This window comes from Oncorhynchus clarkii, chromosome 12 (genome assembly GCF_045791955.1).
Source record: "Oncorhynchus clarkii lewisi isolate Uvic-CL-2024 chromosome 12, UVic_Ocla_1.0, whole genome shotgun sequence".
In the NCBI taxonomy this organism is placed as follows: domain Eukaryota; kingdom Metazoa; phylum Chordata; class Actinopteri; order Salmoniformes; family Salmonidae; genus Oncorhynchus; species Oncorhynchus clarkii.
In genome coordinates, this window is record NC_092158.1 from 18,820,225 (window position 1) to 18,844,388 (window position 24,164).

Here is a 24,164-nt window from a genome sequence, read left to right on the forward strand (position 1 = left end):
AAACTATGCTTCTGTCCTTTTATTGCACTAATATCTACTTGGCGCAAAATGTAATAACAATGTAACTGGGAATCAAAATGGCATGCCCCTACACCATCATTTCACAATAATGTCTTGCGATCTGTAGGGCAGCCTTTTGCATCCCCCTACTGGTCCAAATGTAGAATCTGTACCTTTACTGATATTATGGACAGTGCTGGTTTGAGAACATTCCAACATTTGGAAAATAGGCGTGGTGGGGACATGGTTTCCGGGTGGGGAGGAGGATGTGGGGTGGTGGATGGGGAATGAGGAATGGGTTGGGGTTATTTTTGGATACATTTCTTTAATTGTTTTATTGTACCTGTAACCCCCCCCCCCCCTTTGGAAAATATGGCCAAAAGCAAATAAAAATTCAAATAAGTAAAACAAATCTATTGACATACTTTACAAATCAATAGTGCAGGTTTTTTAATAATACTGTTGGAACAAGTAATCAGATAACAATCAAACAAATACTAATACATAAACACATCCAAAGATAAACTACAACACATAAATATTCAGACAAAAGCTGTTAGTAACTTTAAAGACTGTACTTCACACAAGCAGTGAGAAATTGTTTGGCTCAAATCCCTTTACCCAAGAACAGAATCTGAATCTTGTCATCTCCAAAACAGAGATGAAATAAACATTTGGGTAAAGACTGGGAGTAGTGGAGCCATATACATGTATATTCTCTATATTGTTTGGCTCTGAGGAGAATAAGTTACTGTATATTACACATTACACGGTTGAGAAAAGTGGCTGTTCACCCGCTATCATCTAGAAGGCAAGGTCAGTACAGGTGCATCAAAGCTGAGACTGAGACTGAAAAACAGCTTCAATCTAAATGCCATCAGACTGTTAAATAGCCATCACTAGCACAGAGAGGATGCTGCCTACATACACCGACTTGAAATCAATAGCCACTTTAATAAATGGAACTCTAGTCACTTTAATAATGTTTTCATACCTTGCATTAATCATCTCATATGTATATACTTGTAACGACCAACGCTGTGAGACGAGAAGGGAGTGAACAGGGAGTGAACATTCAATAAATAACGGACATGAAACAAACACGGACAGCGTCAGGACAGGGATAACAAAACAATATTAATGCTGACACCGGGAACAAACTCAGGAACAGACATATAGAGGAGGCAATCAACAAAGTGAAGGCGTCCAGGTGAGGCCAATATTGCGCTGAAGCGCGTAATGATGGTGACAGGTGTGCGTAATGATGAGCAGCCTGGCATGACATGGTGTGAGAGCCTGCCAAGCCAAATGAAGCAAGGAAGCCTCTCGAGCCAGCTAAGGCATGGGAGCCCAACAAACCAGCTGAGGCATCCCCGGTTCCTCCGGCAACGGCACCTGGACACGACGTCACCAGAAAAAAAAATTATAATACTCCCTGATGCTTCAAATTGGGGTGTCAGCATTCTGTAAGGACAGACGCTGGGAGACGAGAAGCAAGTACAGGGAGTGAACATTTAATAAACAACTGACAAGAAACAAACAAGGATCTGGACAGGGGAAACATAAAAACAATAATGCTGACACAGGGAACAAACTGAGGAACAGACAGATATAAAAGTGGCAATCAACCAAGTGAAACCTGGAGTCCAGGTGAGTCCAATATTGCGCGGACACACGTAATGATGGTGACAGGTGTGCGTAATGATGGGGAGCCTGGCTCTCTCGAGCATCAGGGAGGGGGAGCAGGTGGAGGCGTGACAATACTGTATTATAAACTGGGTGGTTCGAGCCCTGAATGCTGATTGGCTGACAGCCGTGGTATATCAGACCATATACCACGGGTATGACAAACCATTTATTTTTACTGTTCTAATTACATTTGTAAACAGTTTATAATAGCAATAAGCCACCTCAGTGGTTTGTGGTATATTGGCCATATACCACACCTCCTCGGGCCTTATTGCTTAATTCTATACTGTCTACTGTATCTTAGTCTATGCTGCTCTGACATTGCTCGTCCATATATTTATATACTCTTAATTCCATTCCTTTACTGTGTGTATTAGGTATTTGTCGTGAAATTGTTAGATATTACTTGTTAGATATTGCTGCACTGTTGAAACTAGAAGCACAAGCATTTCGCTACACCTGCAAATAACATCTGCTAAATACGTGTATATGACCAATAACATTTGATTTGAAAAATATTTTGGGGAATGCTCACAATCACTTTAAGATATGAGGCTGACCTTCCACTAGTTCACCAGTAGAGGACAATATAGAGACAGCCACTGTCCCTCCTCACTAGTCTCTTCCCAAGCTGCCATTAGTCTGGCTAGCTTCTCCCTCTCGAAGTCACAGGTACAGCCAAACCTAAATCTAACTGGGTTCAGTCTTCTTCAGAGCAATGTGAATCCTCTGTAGCTCAGTTGGTAGAGCATGATGCTAGCAACGCCAGGACAGTGGGTTTGATTCCTGGGACCACCCATACTTAAAATGTATGCACGCATGACTGTAAGTTGCTTTGGATAAAAGTGTCTGTTAAATGGCATATATTATTATATGTTACATTGAAATGTATGCAAGATCATCATTATAACAGTTATCACTACACTAATACAGTTTATTACAACATCTTGATATGTACATATTTACAAGCAAGGCACGTCTTCACATGAGTTGTTCATTGGCAATGCTGCTAAAGTAACAAGAACCCTAAACCAGGGCTCTCCCGTCCATCGGTTCCATGGTTACCAAGCTGATGATAATAAGAATACAAAATACTAAGTGCCACTAAGTGCCAGCTGGAGTGAAACCAACTGTGTGGTGTTTCTTTGTGTTTAGCTAGGAAGGAGGCGGGGTTCAATCTTCAGGGACAGCTCATACAAAGTGTCTTCATCCATCACCAGAGTCCTATCCAGCAGGAACTGAGTAACCTGGGAGAGAGGAAGTAAGCATTTCATGGTAAAGTCTACACCTGATTTATTCGGTGCATGTGACAAAGAACAACTCCATTGATCGACTGTGTAGTGTGTGTTACCTTGGCTTGGTGCTCTATCCTGTAGGGCGCACCCTGGAACTGACGGATCTCTCTGATGATGTGAGACATCTGGAACAGAGAGAAGAGACATGAGACAAAATGAGAGAGATACAGGCAGAGTGATTGACTGTGTGTGTGTGTGTGTGTGTGTTTACCATCCTCATCTTGGAGAAGTTGACAAGTCCCTCCTCAGTGAAGTTGGGTGTTGCCTCTTCGATGAAGGCCAAGTCAGTCAGATACATCCCCAGGTAGGGCACACACGGAGGGTTGCAGCTGCACAAACATCAATCCATCAATCAATATTCACATAATATTCATGCTTTTCCTAACTTGTCACAAAGTCCTTAGTGATAATCTAGGAGTAAATCCCCAGAGACACACGTTCACCCTTTTTTCCCTCCTTACTTTTTTAGGGTTTCTCTCAGGTTCTTGAATCGGCCTTCTGATGACACAGTCTTTTGTAGCCTGCTCATCAGTGACTTGGTCTGTTTGCAGACTTTGGCCCATGTCTTCTTCAGCCTGTAGATGGCGCTGCGGTTGAGAGCTGAGGTGATCTCCAGAACTCCATTATAGTTGTTGAGGCAGCGACAGATACCAGCCACAGCCAACCACTTTTCTATGGAGTTAGCCCTGGAGCCCACGTCTGTATGGGCAATGATCTGAGACGCTACCAGGTTACTCATCTAGAGCAGGACAAAACAGGGGGGGGTGAGAGAAATGGGGGGTGGGAAAGAGGCAGAGTTAAAGGAAAGACGGGATAAAGAGATATGTTAAGATATGAGTTTAGATCTGAAGTGCTGTCTGGTATAGAGCTATAGAGTATAGATCTGTTTTTAAATCTTACATCATTAAAGTGCTGACTGGTCTTCATGATGTATGGAGTTCTCTCCAACTTCTCCAGCTTCATCCAGCCCTGGCCCAGAAACTCTCTGGTGGACACAGAACACACCACAATTATGCAAAAACAACAACAGCACAACAATACTATTCTCTGATGTAGAATATACACTCACTCGTAAGGGATGCTCCTGAACACAATGTGGTCTAGCAGGGTGATCTGTTCAGCCAGCTCCATCGCAGACAGAGAATCAAAACACTCTGCTTTGGGACACTCCGTCTGTTAAACCAATATTCAATTGGTTGATATATTTTCAAAGTGCCACAAACAGTATTCCATGTCTACACTCTCTCCACTATGAACTGTATACTCTGGGCTTGTTGACAGCTAATATAAACTAATATACACAAGGACACAGTGGACTAATGTGGTTCTACAGGGGATAAAACCTGGTTGACATGTTGCTGCACATGGTGCATGTCAAATACTTTACAGTATATGAGCTGAGCTTGATTTATTTTCCCTGTAAAATAGAAGCAATGGAGTTTTCTCAAAAGTGCAATCTCCAATCTATACTGAACAAAAATATAAAAGCAACATGCAACAATTTCAAAGATTTTACTGAGTTACAGTTCATATGAGGAAATGTGTCAATTGAAATAAATTCATGTGCCCCTAATCTATGGATTTCACATGACTGGGAATAGATATGCATCTGTTGGTCACAGATACCTTAAAGAAATGGGCCTCACAATGGGCCTCAGGATCTCATCACGGTATTTTTGTGCATTATAATTGCCATCGATAAAATGCAATTGTGTTCATTGTCCATAGTTTTGCCTGTCCATACCATAACCCCACCACGGGGCACTCTGTTCACAACATTGACATCAGCACAACACTCGCCCACACGATGCCATACACATGGTCTGCGGTTTTGAGGCCAGTTGGACTTACTGCCAAATTCTCAAAAATGACGATGGTAGAGAAATTAACATTAAATTATCTGGCAACAGCTCTGGTGGACATTCCTGCAGTCAGCATGCCAATTGCACGCTCCCTCAAAACTTGAGACATCTGTGGCATTGTGTTGTGTGACAAAACAAAGGTTACGTACGTAACCACGGTTATGTGAGCTATATGGACCACTCCAATATATGGGTATCACTCCACGGCAGAGGGATACATCTGAGGTGAGGATTTACAGATTTACTCCCGTGTACATGGCCGTGACACCCGTTCTCTACATCATTTTCGATGCGCCTCTAGCACTGTAGATGATTGGAGTGATCCATATAGCTCACATAACCGTGGTTACATACGTAACCTTCGTTATGTTTCACTATATTGGATCACTCCAATATATTGGTATACCTGTACCAGACTTTGTCGGTGCTAGAGGAACCTGGCCAGCCAACGGCGAAGTCCCAGCGCGGGACCAAGATGCAGGGGCCATCAATGTGGAAGGAGATCCCGGCACAGTCCCCAGAAGGGGAGGCGACGCCCAGGACCGCTGACCCAACCACAGAGGGAGGTGCCACATTCACCCGAAGTCCAGCTGGCCGCAGCACAGATATCAGCGAGGGGCACTCCTCTCAGTAGAGCCTAGGACGCAGCCACACCTCGTGTTGAATGTGCCACCATAGATCCCAGCACTGGCCTTCCAGCTAGGCAGTATGCTGTCGTAATCATGTTCACGATCCAGTGAGAGAGCCTCTGCTTTGACAGCTCAGCCCCCAGGACTCCCTCACCATAGCATACAAAGAGCTGGTCTGTTGTTCTCACTGACCGTGTCCGCTCCACCTAGGCAGCCATTGGTGCCGTTCAGCGGCCAAGCCCAAAAACTGAGGCAGTATGGTCTCAGATGCCACAGAGTTCCACCGGCCTGAGACAGCAATATGTCCAGCACATCCTGTATCAGCGGAAAAGGGGGAAATGCGTAAAGCTCCAGCCCTGGCCAACCGTGAGCCAGAGCATTCAAGCCCAGAAGCCCTGGTGGCTCTGACATGGAGTACCACAGGGGGCAATGTGCATTGTCCAGGGAGGAAAACATGTCCACCTGCGCACTACGAACTTGTCCCACAGGTGCTGCACCACCTGAGGATGTAGGCTCCAGTCCCAAGGTGGCGGGCCCTCCCTTGAGAGCATATCTGCTGCCACATTCAGGAACCCAGGTACGTGCACTGCGTGTAGAGATGCTAGACATCCCTGAGTCCAGAGAAGGAACTCCCGTGCCATAAGATGAAGGAGGTGGGTCACCTCAGTCCAACCTGATGTTTGATGTAAGCCACCACTGTGGTGTTGTCCGTTCTCACCAGGACATGTATTGCCTTCACATGTGGAAGGAAAGACAGCAGGGCCAGCATTACAGCTCGAAGCTCTAGTGTGTTGATGAGCCTGCCGCTCCAAGGGGGTAGCCAACAGCCGATGGTCGACCTGCCCTTGGCCACACCCCCCTAGCCAATCTGGGAGGCATCTGTGCTGACCAGCTCCCGGTGGCACATCCTCAGCATCTCCACAGCACCTGAGAGAAAGGAGCAACAGCGCCACCTCAACAATGCCCTGAGGCACTGTGCGGTCACCCGCAGCTGGCGGTTATGGTGGTGCTTCGGGTGCTTGCCGGTGGGAGGTCGCCGTCAGCAAGGCCAACAGGTGGGGATAACACCCGCCCCTGCCGAAAGTGGTCAAGGCAAGATAACATCGCCTGAACCCTTCTGGTGGGCAGGCGTGCTCTCGTGAAGACTGAGTCCAGTTCCATGCCAATGAAGGCCACTCTCTGGGTGGGTGTCAGACAACTCTTCTTATCGTTTACAGTAAAGCCCAGCCTGCCGATGTGGGTCAGGAACATGTCTCTGTCTGTGCCCCTCACTGCTGTCGTCCCTCAGCACGAGGGAATGGGGCAGGAGAGAGGCCCCACCGTCATTAGGTTAGAGGTGGGTGGCGACGGTCCGTCTGCCTTGATCCCGGGGCCTGAGGAGGCGGCATGAACCGTCTCAGGGTCTCCCGGTCCCTACGAACCTTATCGGTCTGCTCCAGAATGTCATCAACCCCTGGGCCAAACGTCAGCCCTGGGGTGATGGGGAGAGTAGCAAATGTGCTCTGGAGAGCAGCTGGCAGACGGGATTGGGCCAGCCAGAGCTGGAGCCAGGAGGTAACCACCCGCACCATGGCCCGTACGTTGGTGCGGGCCAAATCTCTCTGGAGCATGGAAAGCAGGCAAGACACTTCGCTTCCCAGAGGAACACTTCTGTACCCTCCTGCAGCCGGTGCAACAGAGTCTGCAGGGAGGCCTGCAGCAGCATGGCTGCGTTAGTAAGGTGACCAAGAGAGCAGAGGGACCCATATATGGATTTCAAGTCCGGATCAAAGACTCTGGGGTGTCGCGGGTTTCATACTATAATCTACCCGTCCGGGAGGACCATGGCAGCTATCATGTTGTCCATGGTCGGGTACTCCCAGAAGCCGAGTGACTCTGCGCCCGCAACATAACTCCATGGTCCAGTCTCTGCTGTGAGTTGGAAGCACCCCCTGGCAGAGGCCCAGCTCTCCTGCAAGGCCTCGCGGAACTCAGCAGAGATGGGGACAGATGGATAGTCATTACTGTCCACCAGTAGAGATGGGGACAGATGGATAGTCCTCACTGTCCACCAGTAGAGATGGGGACAGATGGATAGTCATTACTGTCCACCAGTAGAGATGGGGACAGATGGATAGTCATTACTGTCCACCAGTAGAGATGGGGACAGATGGATAGTCATTACTGTCCACCAGTAGAGATGGGGACAGATGGATAGTCCTCACTGTCCACCAGTAGAGATGGAGACAGATGGATAGTCATTACTGTCCACCAGTAGAGATGGGGACAGATGGATAGTCATCACTGTCCACCAGTTTGATGTCCAGTGCAATGGCTACCTGAGTGAGTAGGGTCCTCACAGCCTCTCGAGACGCTGGGGACAGATGGAGAGTCCTCACTGTCCACCAGTAGAGATGGGGACAGATGGAGAGTCATTACTGTCCACCAGTTTGATGTCCAGTGTAGTGGCTACCCGAGTGAGTAGGTTACTCACTCATAGCCTCTCGAGCCACTGGGGGCGATGAAGCCCCGCTGGCGGCTTCTGATGGCCTGTCAGCCTGGTAGCCCCGCTCACGGTGTTGAATAGTGCCAGCATCGTCCCCCAGGAACAGCTTATCACTGGCCAACAGAGAACAGCTGTCATTGCCATCAAAGCTATAAACCCCCCATCCAGGACTGGCAGCAGATGGGCTCTGCCTGTGGCGGCTCCGGTCACGCTTCCTGGGAGGGGTATTGGGCCCAGTAGAGGGACTAACTGCAACCAGTTAATGGATTTGATTTATTAGTTTTGTTGTTTTACGCCAACTGCAATATTACCTAGCCGGTTTAATATCCAAGCAGTAAAAACAGCACCATATGATGGAGTAACTCCGTTAAGGAACTCCAAAGTAATGTCTCAACATAGTGGAAAGCCCACCACTATAATCTTACACTCTGCAGGGGAAAGAAGAAGAAAAACCCCTGCAGGGTAATTATCAGAGAACCAAGCAGCATGTTAAAGCAATTCACAACACACACATAGAACACGCTAGTGGGCAAGTTGTGTAAGGTAAATTACAGTTTGTGGCAGCAAGAGCCTCTATACTAATGGATGCACACAGAGTCATAGTGTAACGCTAACGAAACACAAGTACGACAAACCACGGGCGGAAGATACAGATCACTCAAGAGGAGGGGCTGGCCATGTGGCCAGCTGTTCCAGGCTGCAAACAGCCAGTGAGTAAACTTCCACGCAAGATATTACACTTACCAGTGACATACCAAGCGAACTTCAGAAAGTCTGTACCTCAAACCATACGGACGTCCCCCGAGAAAATGAAATATAACGTGTGTCGCGGCCATGGGGCCTATATATAGGGGTGGACCCCAGGAGGGGCACAGGTGTAAACGGGAGAAAATCTGTAAAACCTCACCTTGGATGTATCCCTCCGCCGCGGAGTGATGCCAATATATTGGAGTGATCCAATATAGTGAAACATAACTGCACATTTCAGAGTGGCCTTTTACTGTCCCCAGCACAAGCTGCACCTGTGTAATGATAATGCTGTTTAATCAGCTTTTTGATATGCAACACCTGTCAGGTGAATGGATTATCTTGGAAAAGGAGAAATGCTTACTAACAGGGACGTAAGCAAATTTGTACACATAATTTGAGCGAAATAAGCTTTTTTGTCCGTGTGATCTTTTATTTCACTTTACATGTTGCCTTTATATTTTGTTCAGTGTAAATAAAGCTCACCTCAAATACTTCTAAATGCATTCTAAAGTATTTGAAATAATGTACTAGTTGGGTCTTCAGGGGACAGGCTCCACCACAATACACACCAATACAACTGATTCGTTCTGATTCCTTACGGAGACAACCTTTTCACACAGACTATATCGAGACAACATCCCTAGACCACGTCTTACCAGGATGAAGTGGAGCAGTGGACTTCTCTGCTCCAAAGTCAGCATTCCAAATTACATCACCATTTATTTACTGACTCAACGTAGTTTTACCACTACATCCCTGTAAATGAAATGGCTTAGCATCTAATCTAGATAGTATTTATGTGTGTGATTGAACCATACTTACCATCTGTAGGATGTCTTCTATCTTAAGTTGAGCATCATCTTGATCATCATGAGAAAGGGCACTGAGGGACAAGCAGAGTCTCATTAATAAATATAATAGTGGAGTATGGTTTTGCTATCCTTATGGGGACCATTTTGCCGGTCTCCACAAAGAAAAAGGCTATTTTAGGCTTAGGGTTACAATTAGGGTTAAGAGTTATGGTTAGGAGTTAGGGTTAGGTTTAGGTGTAAGGAAAAATAGGATTTTGAATGGGAATCAATTGTTTGGTCCCCACAAGGATAGTAAAACAAATGTGTGTATTTGTGTGTGTGTTAGCATGTGTGTGTGTGTGTGTGTATGTACTTTAGCACAGTGGTTCCCATCCTTTTTCGGTTACTGAACCACCAACTACATTTTGCTCTGCCTGGAGTACCCTGGAAGTACCCATTCATGTGGATTTGACCAGTCTGCCTATGGTCTTGTGAGTCTTCTCAAGTACTCCATGTGGATAGGCCAAGTAACCCCAGGGTTCCTAGTACCCCTGGTTGGGAACAAATTCTTTAGCATGTGCATGTGTTGTGTGTGTGCCAGTTGCGGTCAGTGCTGTTTAAGATGAGGGAGGATTTTTTTTTTTTTTTCATGAGCATGGCCTTATTTCCAATATAGCATATTGGATTGTATTGGACTGTCATTCATATATTGGACTGTCATTCATATTCCATTCACCCAGTTCAACGTAACATTGATAGGTTTAGGCTACTACATGATACTCAAATGTTTTCCTATACCCATCATGAGGTTGCTACAACCTAGCCTATGAATGAAAGTTTACAACATAGGTGCATACAGGTCGAGAGAAACATTTGAGGTGACCAGACAGTGACACATTCAATACCGCCTTGCACACTCTTGCCTGCATTTAGCTTATCTAGGGTGTAATCGTTAGTCCAACAATTGCAAACAAGAGTTTCTACTGGACAAATTAAGGTATTTTCATCCCTGTTTCGCTTGCTTCCGTTGAAGATTTTTTCTCAACAGAATTGGCGGAATGATTACACCCCTGATTACGTGTAAACACAGTTCACTTTCAAAGCAGCCACATTGTATTCCTTCTTGCCTCTATGCGCTCTCCTCCTCTCACCTTTTCCCTTCGTTTGTGGACTTCAATGCACGACACATCAGCTGTCTGTGACCAGGCGAAACCATGTCATAACCACTACACACAGCATACATCGTTTGTCCCATATTAGCTAAAGTAACGTCCTAGTCAACATAGCTAATAGAACTAATGCGTTAGTGAACCCACTACAACCATGCAGTAACATTACAGTGTATAGTCAGTAAGCAGTTTAGCAGCTACACCGTCGGGCCCAGGCGGCAATAAATGAATAAAACCAAAAGCTTACCTTGACTTGGAAGAGTTCCAGTATTGTGTTGGATAGTCATAGTCAGCTAGCTAACATAGCATCCCTCTGTTTGAGCCGGGTGTTTGAGTAGGCTAAACTAGCCAGCTGCATTTGCTAGCTAAGTAAGTGAAACAATGTGAAAAAATCTCTCTCTCTCTCTTGCTTCTCCTTCATTTTTTAAGAAATTAATTTGTTGAAAACTGTTAAACTATTGTCTTTCTCTCTCTTTGAGTCAACTACTCACCACAATGTATGCACTGCAGTGCTCACTAGCTGCAGTTTATGCTTTCAGTACTAGATTCATTCTCTGATCCTTTGATTGGGTGAACAATATGTCAGTTCATGCTACAAGAGCTCTGATAGGTCAGAGGACATCCTCCAGAAGTTGTCATAATTACCTTGTAAGTCTATGGAAGGGGGTGAGAACCAATAGCCTCCGAGGTTTTGTATTGAAGTCAATGTACCAAGAGGAGGACGGAAGCTAGCTGTCCTCCGGCTACACCATGGTGCTACCCTACAGAGTGATGTTGAGGCTACTGTAGACCTTCATTGCAAAACATTGTGTTTTAATAAATTATTTGGTAATATGTGAACATATTTAGTATAGTTTTATCTAAAAATGATAACTTTTTAAATGTTTTAACATTTGTATTTTTATGAAATTCAGTGAAGATGATGGTCCTCCCCTTACTCCTCTGAGGAGCCTCCACTGGTGTGTGCATGTGTGTGTGTGTGTGTGTGTGGTGTGTGTGTCTGTGTATATGTGTGTACCTTACTATGTTGCCAGTGGCTTTCCTCTCCTGAGGCAGCAGGTCAGGGTCTCGTAGCACCTCCTCCAGTAGAGTCATTACACCCATCTTTAGCTCACTGTTCATCTCAAAGTCCTGACGCACACACAGGCGCACACACACACAGGCGCACACACACACACACAGGCGCACACACACACACACAGGCGCACACACACACACACAGGCGCACACACACACACACACACACACACACACACACACACACACACACACACACACACACACACACACACACACACACACACAGGAGCACACACACACACACAGGCGCACACACACACACACACACACACGCACACACACACACATACATTTTTTAGATAATTTCCTCAATAATTTCCAGTGCAATACATCTACAGAGGATGCTTTAAACCAGCGGTGTCAAACTCGTTTTGACCCGGGGCCGCATTCGGTCTTCAACAAGGTCCGGAGGGCTGAACTGAAAATGTGTTATATGTCCTCTGTGTCAAAGTTTGCAAAACAATTGTCCTCTCTCTATCTATTGTTTTTGGAATGTTTGATGCTCCCTGAATTTCTAGCTTTCATTTAGGTGATAATTAGCGAGCTGGACCCAGTCAAGAAACTGTATGAATGTAGGTCCATTATCATTGACCATGATGTCCTTCTGGACAGACTGAAGAGGTGGGTTGGCCTCTTCGGTCCAGTTCTAAATTGGTTTAGGACCTATTAAACCAGTCAAGATTTTTTGTCACCCTTGGTGTGCATAACTCAGAGAAAATATTTATCACAAGTGGCGTTCCACAAGGTTTGATTTGGGTCCGGTACAGTTCAGTTTATATATGTTACCCCTTGGCAGTGTTATCAGAAAGCACAGCATTGATTTTCACTGTTATGCAAACGATAGACAACTTTACATTTCTGTCACCAGAGGATTTTTAGCTCCACGGATAAATTATTAGACTGTATTAGTGATTTAAATACTTGGATGTCTCACAACTTCCTCCAGCTGAATCAAGACATGACCGAGGTGCTTATTGTTGGAGCCAAAGCACAGAGATAGAATCTGGCCGCACATTTTAATTCACGGACAATAAAGATAAAACACCAGGTAAAAAACCTAGGTGCTGTTTTAGATTCTGAACTCAATTTTGAATCACACATTAGGAATGTGACCAAAATAGCCTTTTACCACCTGAGGAACATTGCCAAGGCGAGGCCATTTCTCTCAGGATGATACAGAGAGACTCATCCATGCTTTTATTACAAGCAGATTTGACTAAAGTAATGCTCTCCTGTCTGGTCAACCCAAGAAAGCCATTGGTAAACTGTGAAACATAGAGAATGCTGCAGCACGGGTACTGAAAAAGATTACACACATTACACCTGTTTAAAGGTCTCTGCATTTTCTGCCTGTGAGTTTTAGAATTCATTTTAAGATTATTTTATTGGTTTTTAAATCAATCTACAATTGTACACCCGAATAAATGTCAGACATGCTTTTAAGTTATGCACCTAGTAGGTTCCTCATGTCCTCTGGCACTGGCCTTTTAACTATCCCAAAGCCTAGACCAAGAGGCATGGAGAGGCAGCCTTTAGTTACTATGCCCCCAGCTTCTGCAATAGCCTACAGTCATGTCTACTACAATCCAGTCATGTCTACTACAGTCATGTCTACTACAGTCCAGTCATGTCTACTACAGTCCAGTCATGTCAACTACAGTCATGTCTACTACAGTCCAGTCATGTCTACTACAGTCCAGTCATGTCAACTACAGTCATGTCTACTACAGTCCAGTCATGTCAACTACAGTCATGTCTACTACAGTCATGTCTACTACAGTCCAGTCATGTCTACTACAGTCCAGTCATGTCTACTACAGTCCAGTCATGTCAACTACAGTCATGTCTACTACAGTCATGTCTACTACAGTCCAGTCATGTCTACTACAGTCCAGTCATGTCTACTACAGTCCAGTCATGTCAACTACAGTCATGTCTACTACAGTCCAGTCATGTCAACTACAGTCATGTCTACTACAGTCCAGTCATGTCTACTACAATCCAGTCATGTCTACTACAATCCAGTCATGTCAATTACAGTCCAGTCATGTCTACTACAGTCCAGTCATGTCAACTACAGTCATGTCTACTACAGTCCAGTCATGTCTACTACAATCCAGTCATGTCTACTACAGTCATGTCTACTACAGTCCAGTCATGTCTACTACAGTCCAGTCATGTCTACTACAGTCATGTCTACTACAGTCCAGTCATGTCAACTACAGTCCAGTCATGTCTACTACAGTCCAGTCATGTCAACTACAGTCCAGTCATGTCTACTACAGTCCAGTCATGTCAACTACAGTCATGTCTACTACAGTCCAGTCATGTCTACTACAGTCCAGTCATGTCTACTACAGTCCAGTCATGTCTACTACAGTCATGTCTACTACAGTCCAGTCATGTCTACTACAGTCCAGTCATGTCTACTACAGTCATGTCTACTACAATCCAGTCATGTCTACTACAGTCATGTCTACTACAATCCAGTCATGTCTACTACAGTCCAGTCATGTCTACTACAGTCATGTCTACTACAATCCAGTCATGTCTACTACAGTCATGTCTACTACAATCCAGTCATGTCTACTACAATCCAGTCATGTCTACTACAATCCAGTCATGTCTACTACAGTCCAGTCATGTCTACTACAGTCATGTCTACTACAGTCCAGTCATGTCAACTACAGTCATGTCTACTACAGTCATGTCTACTACAGTCCAGTCATGTCTACTACAGTCATGTCTACTACAGTCCAGTCATGTCTACTACAGTCCAGTCATGTCTACTACAATCCAGTCATGTCTACTACAATCCAGTCATGTCTACTACAGTCCAGTCATGTCTACTACAGTCATGTCTACTACAGTCCAGTCATGTCTACTACAGTCATGTCTACTACAGTCCAGTCATGTCTACTACAGTCCAGTCATGTCTACTACAATCCAGTCATGTCTACTACAATCCAGTCATGTCTACTACAGTCCAGTCATGTCTACTACAGTCATGTCTACTACAGTCCAGTCATGTCTACTACAGTCATGTCTACTACAGTCCAGTCATGTCAACTACAGTCCAGTCATGTCAACTACAGTCCAGTCATGTCTACTACAGTCCAGTCATGTCTACTACAGTCATGTCTACTACAGTCATGTCTATTACAGTCCAGTCATGTCAACTACAGTCATGTCTACTACAGTCATGTCTACTACAGTCCAGTCATGTCTACTACAGTCATGTCTACTACAGTCCAGTCATGTCTACTACAGTCCAGTCATGTCTACTACAGTCCAGTCATGTCTACTAGTCATGTCTACTACAGTCCAGTCATGTCAACTACAGTCCAGTCATGTCTACTACAGTCCAGTCATGTTTACTACAGTCCAGTCATGTCTACTACAATCCAGTCATGTCTACTACAATCCAGTCATGTCTACTACAATCCAGTCATGTCTACTACAGTCCAGTCATGTCTACTACAGTCATGTCTACTACAGTCCAGTTATGTCTACTACAGTCATGTCTACTACAGTCCAGTCATGTCAACTACAGTCCAGTCATGTCTACTACAGTCCAGTCATGTCTACTACAGTCCAGTCATGTCTACTACAGTCCAGTCATGTCTACTACAGTCCAGTCATGTCAACTACAGTCCAGTCATGTCTACTACAGTCATGTCTCCTACAGTCCAGTCATGTCTACTACAGTCATGTCTACTACAGTCCAGTCATGTCAACTACAGTCCAGTCATGTCTACTACAGTCCAGTCATGTCTACTACAGTCCAGTCATGTCTACTACAGTCCAGTCATGTCAACTACAGTCCAGTCATGTCTACTACAGTCATGTCTACTACAGTCCAGTCATGTCTACTACTGTCCAGTCATGTCAACTACAGTCCAGTCATGTCTACTACAGTCATGTCAACTACAGTCCAGTCATGTCTACTACAGTCATGTCTACTACAGTCCAGTCATGTCTACTACAGTCCAGTCATGTCAACTACAGTCCAATCATGTCTACTACAGTCATGTCTACTACAGTCCAGTCATGTCTACTACAGTCCAGTCATGTCTACTACAGTCCAGTCATGTCTACTACAGTCATGTCAACTACAGTCCAGTCATGTCTACTACAGTCATGTCTACTACAGTCCAGTCATGTCTACTACAGTCCAGTCATGTCTACTACAGTCCAGTCATGTCTACTCCAGTCATGTCTACTACAGTCCAGTCATGTCAACTACAGTCCAGTCATGTCTACTACAGTCCAGTCATGTCTACTACAGTCATGTCTACTACAGTCCAGTCATGTCTACTACAGTCCAGTCATGTCTACTACAGTCATGTCTACTACATTCCAGTCATGTCTACTACAGTCCAGTCATGTCAACTACAGTCCAGTCATGTCTACTACAGTCATGTCAACTACAGTCCAGTCATGTCTACTACAGTCATGTCTACTACAGTCCAGTCATGTCTACTAAAGTCCAGTCATGTCTACTACAGTCCAGTCATGTCTACTACAGTCATGTCTACTACAGTCCAGTCATGTCTACTACAGTCCAGTCATGTCTACTACAGTCCAGTCATGTCTACTACAGTCATGTCTACTACAGTCCAGTCATGTCTACTACAGTCATGTCTACTACAGTCCAGTCATGTCTACTACAGTCCAGTCATGTCTACTACAGTCCAGTCATGTCTACTACAGTCCAGTCATGTCTACTACAGTCCAGTCATGTCTACTACAGTCATGTCTACTACAATCCAGTCATGTCTACTACAGTCCAGTCATGTCTACTACAGTCCAGTCATGTCTACTACAGTCCAGTCATGTCAACTACAGTCATGTCTACTACAGTCCAGTCATGTCAACTACAGTCCAGTCATGTCTACTACAGTCCAGTCATGTCAACTACAGTCATGTCAACTACAGTCCAGTCATGTCTACTACAGTCCAGTCATGTCAACTACAGTCATGTCTACTACAGTCCAGTCATGTCTACTATAATCCAGTCATGTCTACTACAGTCATGTCTACTACAGTCCAGTCATGTCTACTACAGTCCAGTCATGTCTACTACAGTCCAGTCATGTCAACTACAGTCCAGTCATGTCTACTACAGTCATGTCTACTACAGTCCAGTCATGTCTACTACAGTCGCCAGAACACCAGAGGGCCCCTGGGGAGCAGAGTGACATTTCTCTGGGCATCACGAGTACAGAGCAGGTCTGGCAGAGGGTAGGCAGTGTGTGTGTGTGTGTGTGTCAAATCAAATCAAATTTTATTTGTCACATACACATGGTTAGCAGATGTTAATGCGAGTGTAGCGAAATGCTTGTGCTTCTAGTTCCGATAATGCAGTAATAACCAATGAGTAATCTAGCTAACAATTCCAAAACTACTACCTTATACACACAAGTGTAAAGGAATAAAGAATATGTACATAAAGATATATGAATGAGTGATGGTACAGAGCGGCATAGGCAAGATGCAGTAGATGGTATCGAGTACAGTATATACATATGAGATGAGTATGTAAACAAAGTGGCATAGTTTAAAGTGGCTAGTGATACATGTATTACATAAAGATGCAGTAGATGATATAGAGTACAGTATATACGTATACATATGAGATGAATAATGTAGGGTATGTAAACCTTATATTAGGTAGCATTGTTTAAAGTGGCTAGTGATATATTTACATCAATTCCCATCAATTCCCATTATTAAAGTGGCTGGAGTTGAGTCAGTGTGTTGGCAGCAGCCACTCAATGTTAGTGGTGGCTGTTTAACAGTCTGATGGCCTTGAGATAGAAGCTGTTTTTCAGTCTCTCGGTCCCAGCTTTGATACACCTGTACTGACCTCGCCTTCTGGATGATAGCGGGGTGAACAGGCAGTGGCTCGGGTGGTTGTTGTCCTTGATGATCTTTATGGCCTTCCTGTGACATCGGGTGGTGTAGGTGTCCTGGAGGGCAGGTAGTTTGCCCCCGGTGATGCGTTGTGCAGACCTCACTACCCTCTGGACACCTACACCACTCGATGTCACAGGAAGGCCATAAAGATCATCAAGGACAACAACCACCCGAGCCACTGCCTGTTCACCCCGCTATCATCCAGAAGGCGAGGTCAGTACAGGTGTATCAAAGCTGGGACCGAGAGACTGAAAAACAGCTTCTATCTCAAGGCCATCAGACTGTTAAACAGCCACGGTTGTGGGCAGAGCAGTTGCCGTACCAGGCGGTGATACAGCCCGACCAGATGCTCTCGATTGTGCATCTGTAGAAGTTTGTGAGTGCTTTTGGTGACAAGCCGAATTTCTTCAGCCTCCTGAGGTTGAAGAGGCGCTGCTGCGCCTTCTTCACGATGCCGTCTGTGTGGGTGGACCAATTCAGTTTGTCTGTGATGTGTACGCCGAGGAACTTAAAACTTACTACCCTCTCCACTACTGTTCCATCAATGTGGATAGGGGGGTGTTCCCTCTGCTGTTACCTGAAGTCCACAATCATCTCCTTAGTTTTGTTGAGTGTGAGGTTATTTTCCTGACACCACACTCCGAGGGCCCTCACCTCCTCCCTGTAGGCCGTCTCGTCGTTGTTGGTAATCAAGCCCACCACTGTTGTGTCGTCCGCAAACTTGATGATTGAGTTGGAGGCGTGCGTGGCCACGCAGTCGTGGGTGAGCAGGGAGTAGAGGAGAGGGCTCAGAACGCACCCTTGTAGGGCACCAGTGTTGAGGATCAGCGGGGTGGAGATGTTGTTACCTACCCTCACCACCTGGGGGCGGCCCGTCAGGAAGTCCAGTACCCAGTTGCACAGGGCGGGGTCGAGACCCAGGGTCTCAAGCTTAATGATGAGTTTGGAGGGTACTATGGTGTTAAATGCTGAGCTGTAGTCGATGAACAGCATTCTCACATAGGTATTCCTCTTGTCCAGATGGGTTAGGGCAGTGTGCAGTGTGGTTGAGATTGCATCGTCTGTGGACCTATTTGGGCGGTAAGCAACTTGGAGTGGGTCTAGGGTGTCAGGTAGGGTGGAGGTGATATGGTCCTCGACTAGTCTCTCAAAGCACTTCATGATGACGGACGTGAGTGCTACGGGGCGGTAGTCGTTTAGCTCAGTTACCTTAGCTTTCTTGGGAACAGGAACAATGGTGGCCCTCTTGAAGCATGTGGGAACAGCAGACTGGGATAGGGATTGATTGAATATGTCCGTAAACACACCAGCCAGCTGGTCTGCGCATGCTCTGAGGGCGCGGCTGGGGATGCCGTCTGGGCCTGCAGCCTTGCGAGGGTTAACACGTTTAAATGTTTTACTCACCTCGGCTGCAGTGAAGGAGAGTCTGCATGTTTTGGTTGCGGGCCGTGTCAGTGGCACTGTAAAAGCTACAGTCCAGTCATGTCAACTACAGTCATGTAGTTTGTCCTCAAAGCGGGCAAAAAAGTTATTTTGTCTGCCTGGGAGCAAGGCATCCTGGTCCGTGACTGGGCTGGTTTTCTTTTTGTAATCCGTGATTGACTGTAGACCCTGCCACATACCTCTTGTGTCTGAGCTGTTGAATTGCGATTCTACTTTGTCTCTATACTGACGCTTAGCTTGCTTGATTGCCTTGCGGAGGGAATAGCTACACTGTTTGCATTCGGTCATGTTTCCGGTCACCTTGCCCTGATTAAAAGCAGTGGTTCGCACTTTCAGTTTCACGCGAATGCTGCCATCAATCCACGGTTTCTGGTTTGGGAATGTTTTAATCGTTGCTATGGGAACGACATCTTCAACGCCCGTTCTAATGAACTCGCTCACCGAATCAGCGTATTCGTCAATGTTGTTGTTTGACGCAATACGAAACATATCCCAGTCCACGTGATGGAAGCAGTCTTGGAGCGTGGAATCAGAGTGGTCGGACCAGCGTTGAACAGACCTCAGCGTGGGAGCTTCTTGTTTTAGCTTCTGTCTGTAGGCAGGGAGCAACAAAATGGAGTCGTGGTCAGCTTTTCTGAAAGGAGGGCGGGGGAGGGCCTTATATGCATCGCGGAAGTTAGAATAGCAATGATCCAAGGTTTTACCAGCCCTGGTTGCGCAATCGATATGCTGATACAATTTAGGGAGTCTTGTTTCAGATTAGCCTTGTTAAAATTCCCAGCTACAATGAATGCAGTCTCAGGATATGTGGATTCCAGCTTGCAAAGAGTCAAATACAGTTTGTTCAGAGCCATCGATGTGTCTGCTTGGGGGGGAATATATACGGCTGTGATTATAATCAAAGAGAATTCCCTTGGTAGATAATGCGGTCGACATTTGATGGTGAGGAATTCTAAATCAGGTGAACAGAAGGACTTGAGTTCCTGTATGTTGTTTTTTAACCATAAAGCATACGCCCCCGCCCCGCTTCTTACCAGAAAGATGTTTGTTTCTGTCGGCGCGATGCGTGGAGAAACCAGCTGGCTGCACCGACTCCGATAGCGTCTCTCCAGTGAGCCATGTTTCCGTGAAGCAAAGAACGTTACAGTCTCTGATGTCTCTCTGGAATGCTACCCTTGCTCAGATTTCATCAACCTTGTTGTCAAAAGACTGGACATTGGCGAGTAGTATGCTAGGGAGTGGCGCGCGATGTGCCCGTCTCCGGAGCCTGACCAGAAGACCGCTTCGCTTGCCTCTTTTACGACGTCGTTGTTTTGGGTCGCAGGCTGGGATCCATTCCGTTGTCCTGGGTGGAAGGCAGAACACAGGATCCGCTCCGGGAAAGTCATATTCTTCGTCGTACTGATGGTGAGTTGACGCTCCTCTTATGTTCAGTAGTTCTTCCCGACTGTATGTAATGAAACCTAAGATTACCTGGGGTACCAATGTAAGAAATAACACGTAAAAAAACTGCATAGTTTCCTAGGAACGCGAAGCGAGGCGGCCATCTCTGTCGGCGCCGGAAGTAGTACACACTCTGTGTGTGTGTGTGTGTGTGTGTGTGTCTGAGTGTGGTTCAGACCTGTGAGTGCTTGGAGACCCAGTGACGCAGTACATTGAGGACTCTGTTGGTAGCAGCTCTACGGATGATAAACTCCTTGTCACAGGTCCTCTCGCTATTATTGAAACCTGAGAGAGAGAGAGAGAGAGAGAGAGAGAGAGAGAGAGAGAGAGAGAGAGAGAGAGAGAGAGAGAGAGTTGAGAGAGAGTTGAGAGAGAGAGGGAGAGAGAGAGAGAGATAAGGAGAAAGTGAGAGTCAAAGAAGGAAATTTACGACGCAGGTATTTACCAGGTGTTGATTTTGTCTTTTACCCTGGGAACTGCTGTGTCCGGCGGCTGCTGTTGCAATAGCATAGGCTGAGGCTGGTGACATCGTACCACGATTGTTCTCCCCCGTGGAGCCTCCAGACTGTCTGTATCGCATGTGTCGGTGTGTAGAGGGGGAGCGACAGGGGGACTCCGTCAGGGGGACTCGGTCCTCGCTGACTTGAGGGTTAGACTCTGGAAGAAACTTCTCCAGAGAAACGGTCTCCAGAACAGCTGTTAATTAAAATACACAGGCACTCAGTAAGTGTGCGTTATTTGTGTGTGTGTTCGTGTGTTCCTGCATGTGTGTGTGTTCCTGCATGTGTGTGTGTATGTTTGTGTGTGTGTGTTCTTGCATGTGTGTGTGCCAGCCTACCACTGCGGATGCTGCGTCTGAGTTTCCCACAGCAGGCGTCGATGCGTGGCATGTCTCCTCCTCCGTCTTCCAGCGTTGGGGGGGCAGGTTCCGGAGAACTGGGAGGATGGTCCAGAGAGGTGGTGTGAGGGGAGTTGGAGAGCCCCGGGATTGTTGGCAGGCTGGGAGCCCGCGTGCAGGTGAGAGGGGGGGACGAGAACCCTGACGGAGCCCGGTTGGAGGTGGGAGGGGGGGACGAGAACACTGAAGGAGCCAGGGTGGAGGTGGGAGACGGGGAGGAGAAGGAGGGAGGGTGGGAGGAGGTGGGGGAGTTAGCAGCAGAGGAGGAAGGGGTGGAGAGTTCTAGGACTCCTGCCTTGGAGGAGAAGGGGGAGGAGAGGGAAAGTTTGCGGGAGTGGAAGGGGGAGGAGAGGGAGAGTTTGCAGGAGTGGCCAGGGGAGGAGGTGAGAGAGGGGGTGGTGAGAGGAGGAGAGGAGAACTTGCGACAGAGACGGGGAGATTTGTTGTTGAAGTGCTCGCCGCCCCACGTCCCCTGGTTGGTAGCAAAGAACAACTCCAGAGACCTGAGAGGAGGAGAGGAGAGAAGAGAGGCGTGGGATAAGAAGAGCAGAGGAGAGACCAAAGGTAGAAGAAGATGAGGAGAAAGGAAAAATGGACACACTTATTTCTACTGAGAAAGACGTCATGTGACAAACCGCTGCAACTGGGTCATTCCACGAAATGAGTGCCTTTTGATATTTTAGGAAGAAATTGTGCACAAATATTGAATTTTAAAAGCTTGTTATATTAAATTAAGTGACCTATATACCAAAATTCCAAAAGTTTTTATATGAATATAAACTTGCTAAAGTGCCAAAGCTCAGCATCATGACATCTCCCTCTGTGCACCCTCTGACTTCTAGGACGATTTGAACCCAACATTTATCCAAGTTTTCACCATCATTGTAAAGCCCTCATTATTTTGTTGCTTTAAGAAAGTCATTTCTGAAGTATTAAGTCATTTCTGAAGTACTAACTCATTTCTGAAGTATTAAGTCATTTCTGAAGTACTAACTCATTTCTGAAGTATTAAGTCATTTCTGAAGTACTAACTCATTTCTGAAGTATTAAGTCATTTCTGAAGTACTAACTCATTTCTGAAGTATTAAGTCATTTCTGAAGTACTAACTCATTTCTGAAGTATTAAGTCATTTCTGAAGTACTAACTCATTTCTGAAGTATTAAGTCATTTCTGAAGTATTAAGTCATTTCTGAAGTATTAAGTCATTTCTGAAGATGTATTATGTATTTAATGTGATTAGTGATTAAATGTAAGGTAAAAAAAAATACCTGTCAAGTGTTAATGTTTTTTAAAGAAACATTGAACATCTAATAGTCAGATCATATTGTCAAAGCATGTGAACTGATTCGCTTTTTGGCCATTTTCTAGTGTTTTGGGGTGGAAAACTAAGCGGGTCGAGCATTACAAGTCAACCCTGTTACCCATAGATAGGCTAGAAATGTTTAAACAATAAAAAATGTTTGTGTGAAGCTTGCATTCAATTGCTCGTCCTTGTTGCACAAAGCAAGCTTTCTTCCCCCGTCACAAGGGGATTTATGGCTGATTTAAGATGAAATCTGTCATGATTCCAACTGTCACAAGAGGGTGGCAGAGACCGCCCAGGAGACATTAAATGACACTCAGGTGTGTCCTATTACTAATTATAATTTCCCTCTAAGAGAGGTGTGTTTTCTGTATCGCTTTGCAGTAGCTTGATTTCTGTTCCCTAGGTGTTCGTCCCCAGAGTGAGTTGTCCAGTGTTGGTTGTTTTTCCCAGTATCACTGTTATCCTTATATTTACGTTTATCTCAAATTGTTGATTCCTCATCTGGTCCATTCTCTGCACCTGGGTTCAACCTCCGCCCCTCACAAAATCGTCAACCTTGTAAAGACACTTACTATAGTAATTTGAGATGGGAAAAGTTGTTTTTCATTAAGTTGAACATGTGCTATTTATAACAGAATGTTACAATTCATGTTACAATATTTTTGTTTTAAAGGATGTACTTACTGTATGAGCCACTGTATGAGTGAAATGAAGGATCTACTGTATAAACTACTGTATGAGTGAAATGAAGGATCTACTGTATGAGCCACTGTATGAGTGAAATGAAGGATCTACTGTATAAACTACTGTATGAGTGAAATGAAGGATCTACTGTATAAACTACTGTATGAGTGAAATGAAGGATCTACTGTATAAACTACTGTATGAGTGAAATGAAGGATCTACTGTATAAACTACTGTATGAGTGAAATGAAGGATCTACTGTATAAACTACTGTATAAACTACTGTATGAACTACTGTATGAGTGAAATGAAGGATCTACTGTATAAACTACTGTATGAGTGAAATGAAGGATCTACTGTATAAACTACTGTATGAGTGAAATGAAGGATATAATGTATGAACTACTGTATGAGTGAAATGAAGGATGTATTGTATAAACTACTGTATGAGTGAAATGAAGGATATAATGTATGAACTACTGTATGAGTGAAATTAAGGATGTACTGCACAAACTATTGTAGGAGTGAAATGAAGAATCTACTGTATGAGTGAAATGAAGAATCTACTGTATGAGTGAAATGAAGAATCTATTGTATGACCGAAATGAAGGATGAACTGTATGAACTACTGTATGAGTGAAATGAAGAATCTATTGTATGAGTGAAATGAAGAATCTATTGTATGACTGAAATGAAGGATGAACTGTATGAACTACTGTA

At 45.2% G+C, this 24,164-nt stretch overlaps 1 protein-coding gene across 4 annotated transcripts in view; it reads right to left on the bottom strand.

Annotated features, from left to right (window-relative positions):
* Positions 1-956: 956 nt before the first annotated feature.
* Positions 957-24,164, bottom strand: part of LOC139422837 (ras-specific guanine nucleotide-releasing factor 2-like) — a 77,633-nt gene continuing 54,425 nt past the window's right edge. For 2 of the 4 annotated variants that reach the window (XM_071174235.1, XM_071174234.1), the window contains 11 exons: positions 21,394-21,956; positions 21,024-21,251; positions 20,734-20,840; positions 11,689-11,801; positions 9,533-9,593; positions 4,054-4,157; positions 3,885-3,969; positions 3,446-3,723; positions 3,196-3,313; positions 3,041-3,109; positions 2,722-2,936 (listed from right to left, as the gene is read on the bottom strand). In XM_071174235.1, coding sequence (XP_071030336.1) covers positions 2,841-2,936; positions 3,041-3,109; positions 3,196-3,313; positions 3,446-3,723; positions 3,885-3,969; positions 4,054-4,157; positions 9,533-9,593; positions 11,689-11,801; positions 20,734-20,840; positions 21,024-21,251; positions 21,394-21,956 — 1,822 coding nt within the window. In that variant the 3' untranslated portion in view covers positions 2,722-2,840. Of the gene's footprint in view, positions 2,937-3,040; positions 3,110-3,195; positions 3,314-3,445; positions 3,724-3,884; positions 3,970-4,053; positions 4,158-9,532; positions 9,594-11,688; positions 11,802-20,733; positions 20,841-21,023; positions 21,252-21,393; positions 21,957-24,164 lie in introns of those variants that run through there. The other 2 variants (XM_071174236.1, XM_071174237.1) reach the window with 2 other exon arrangements.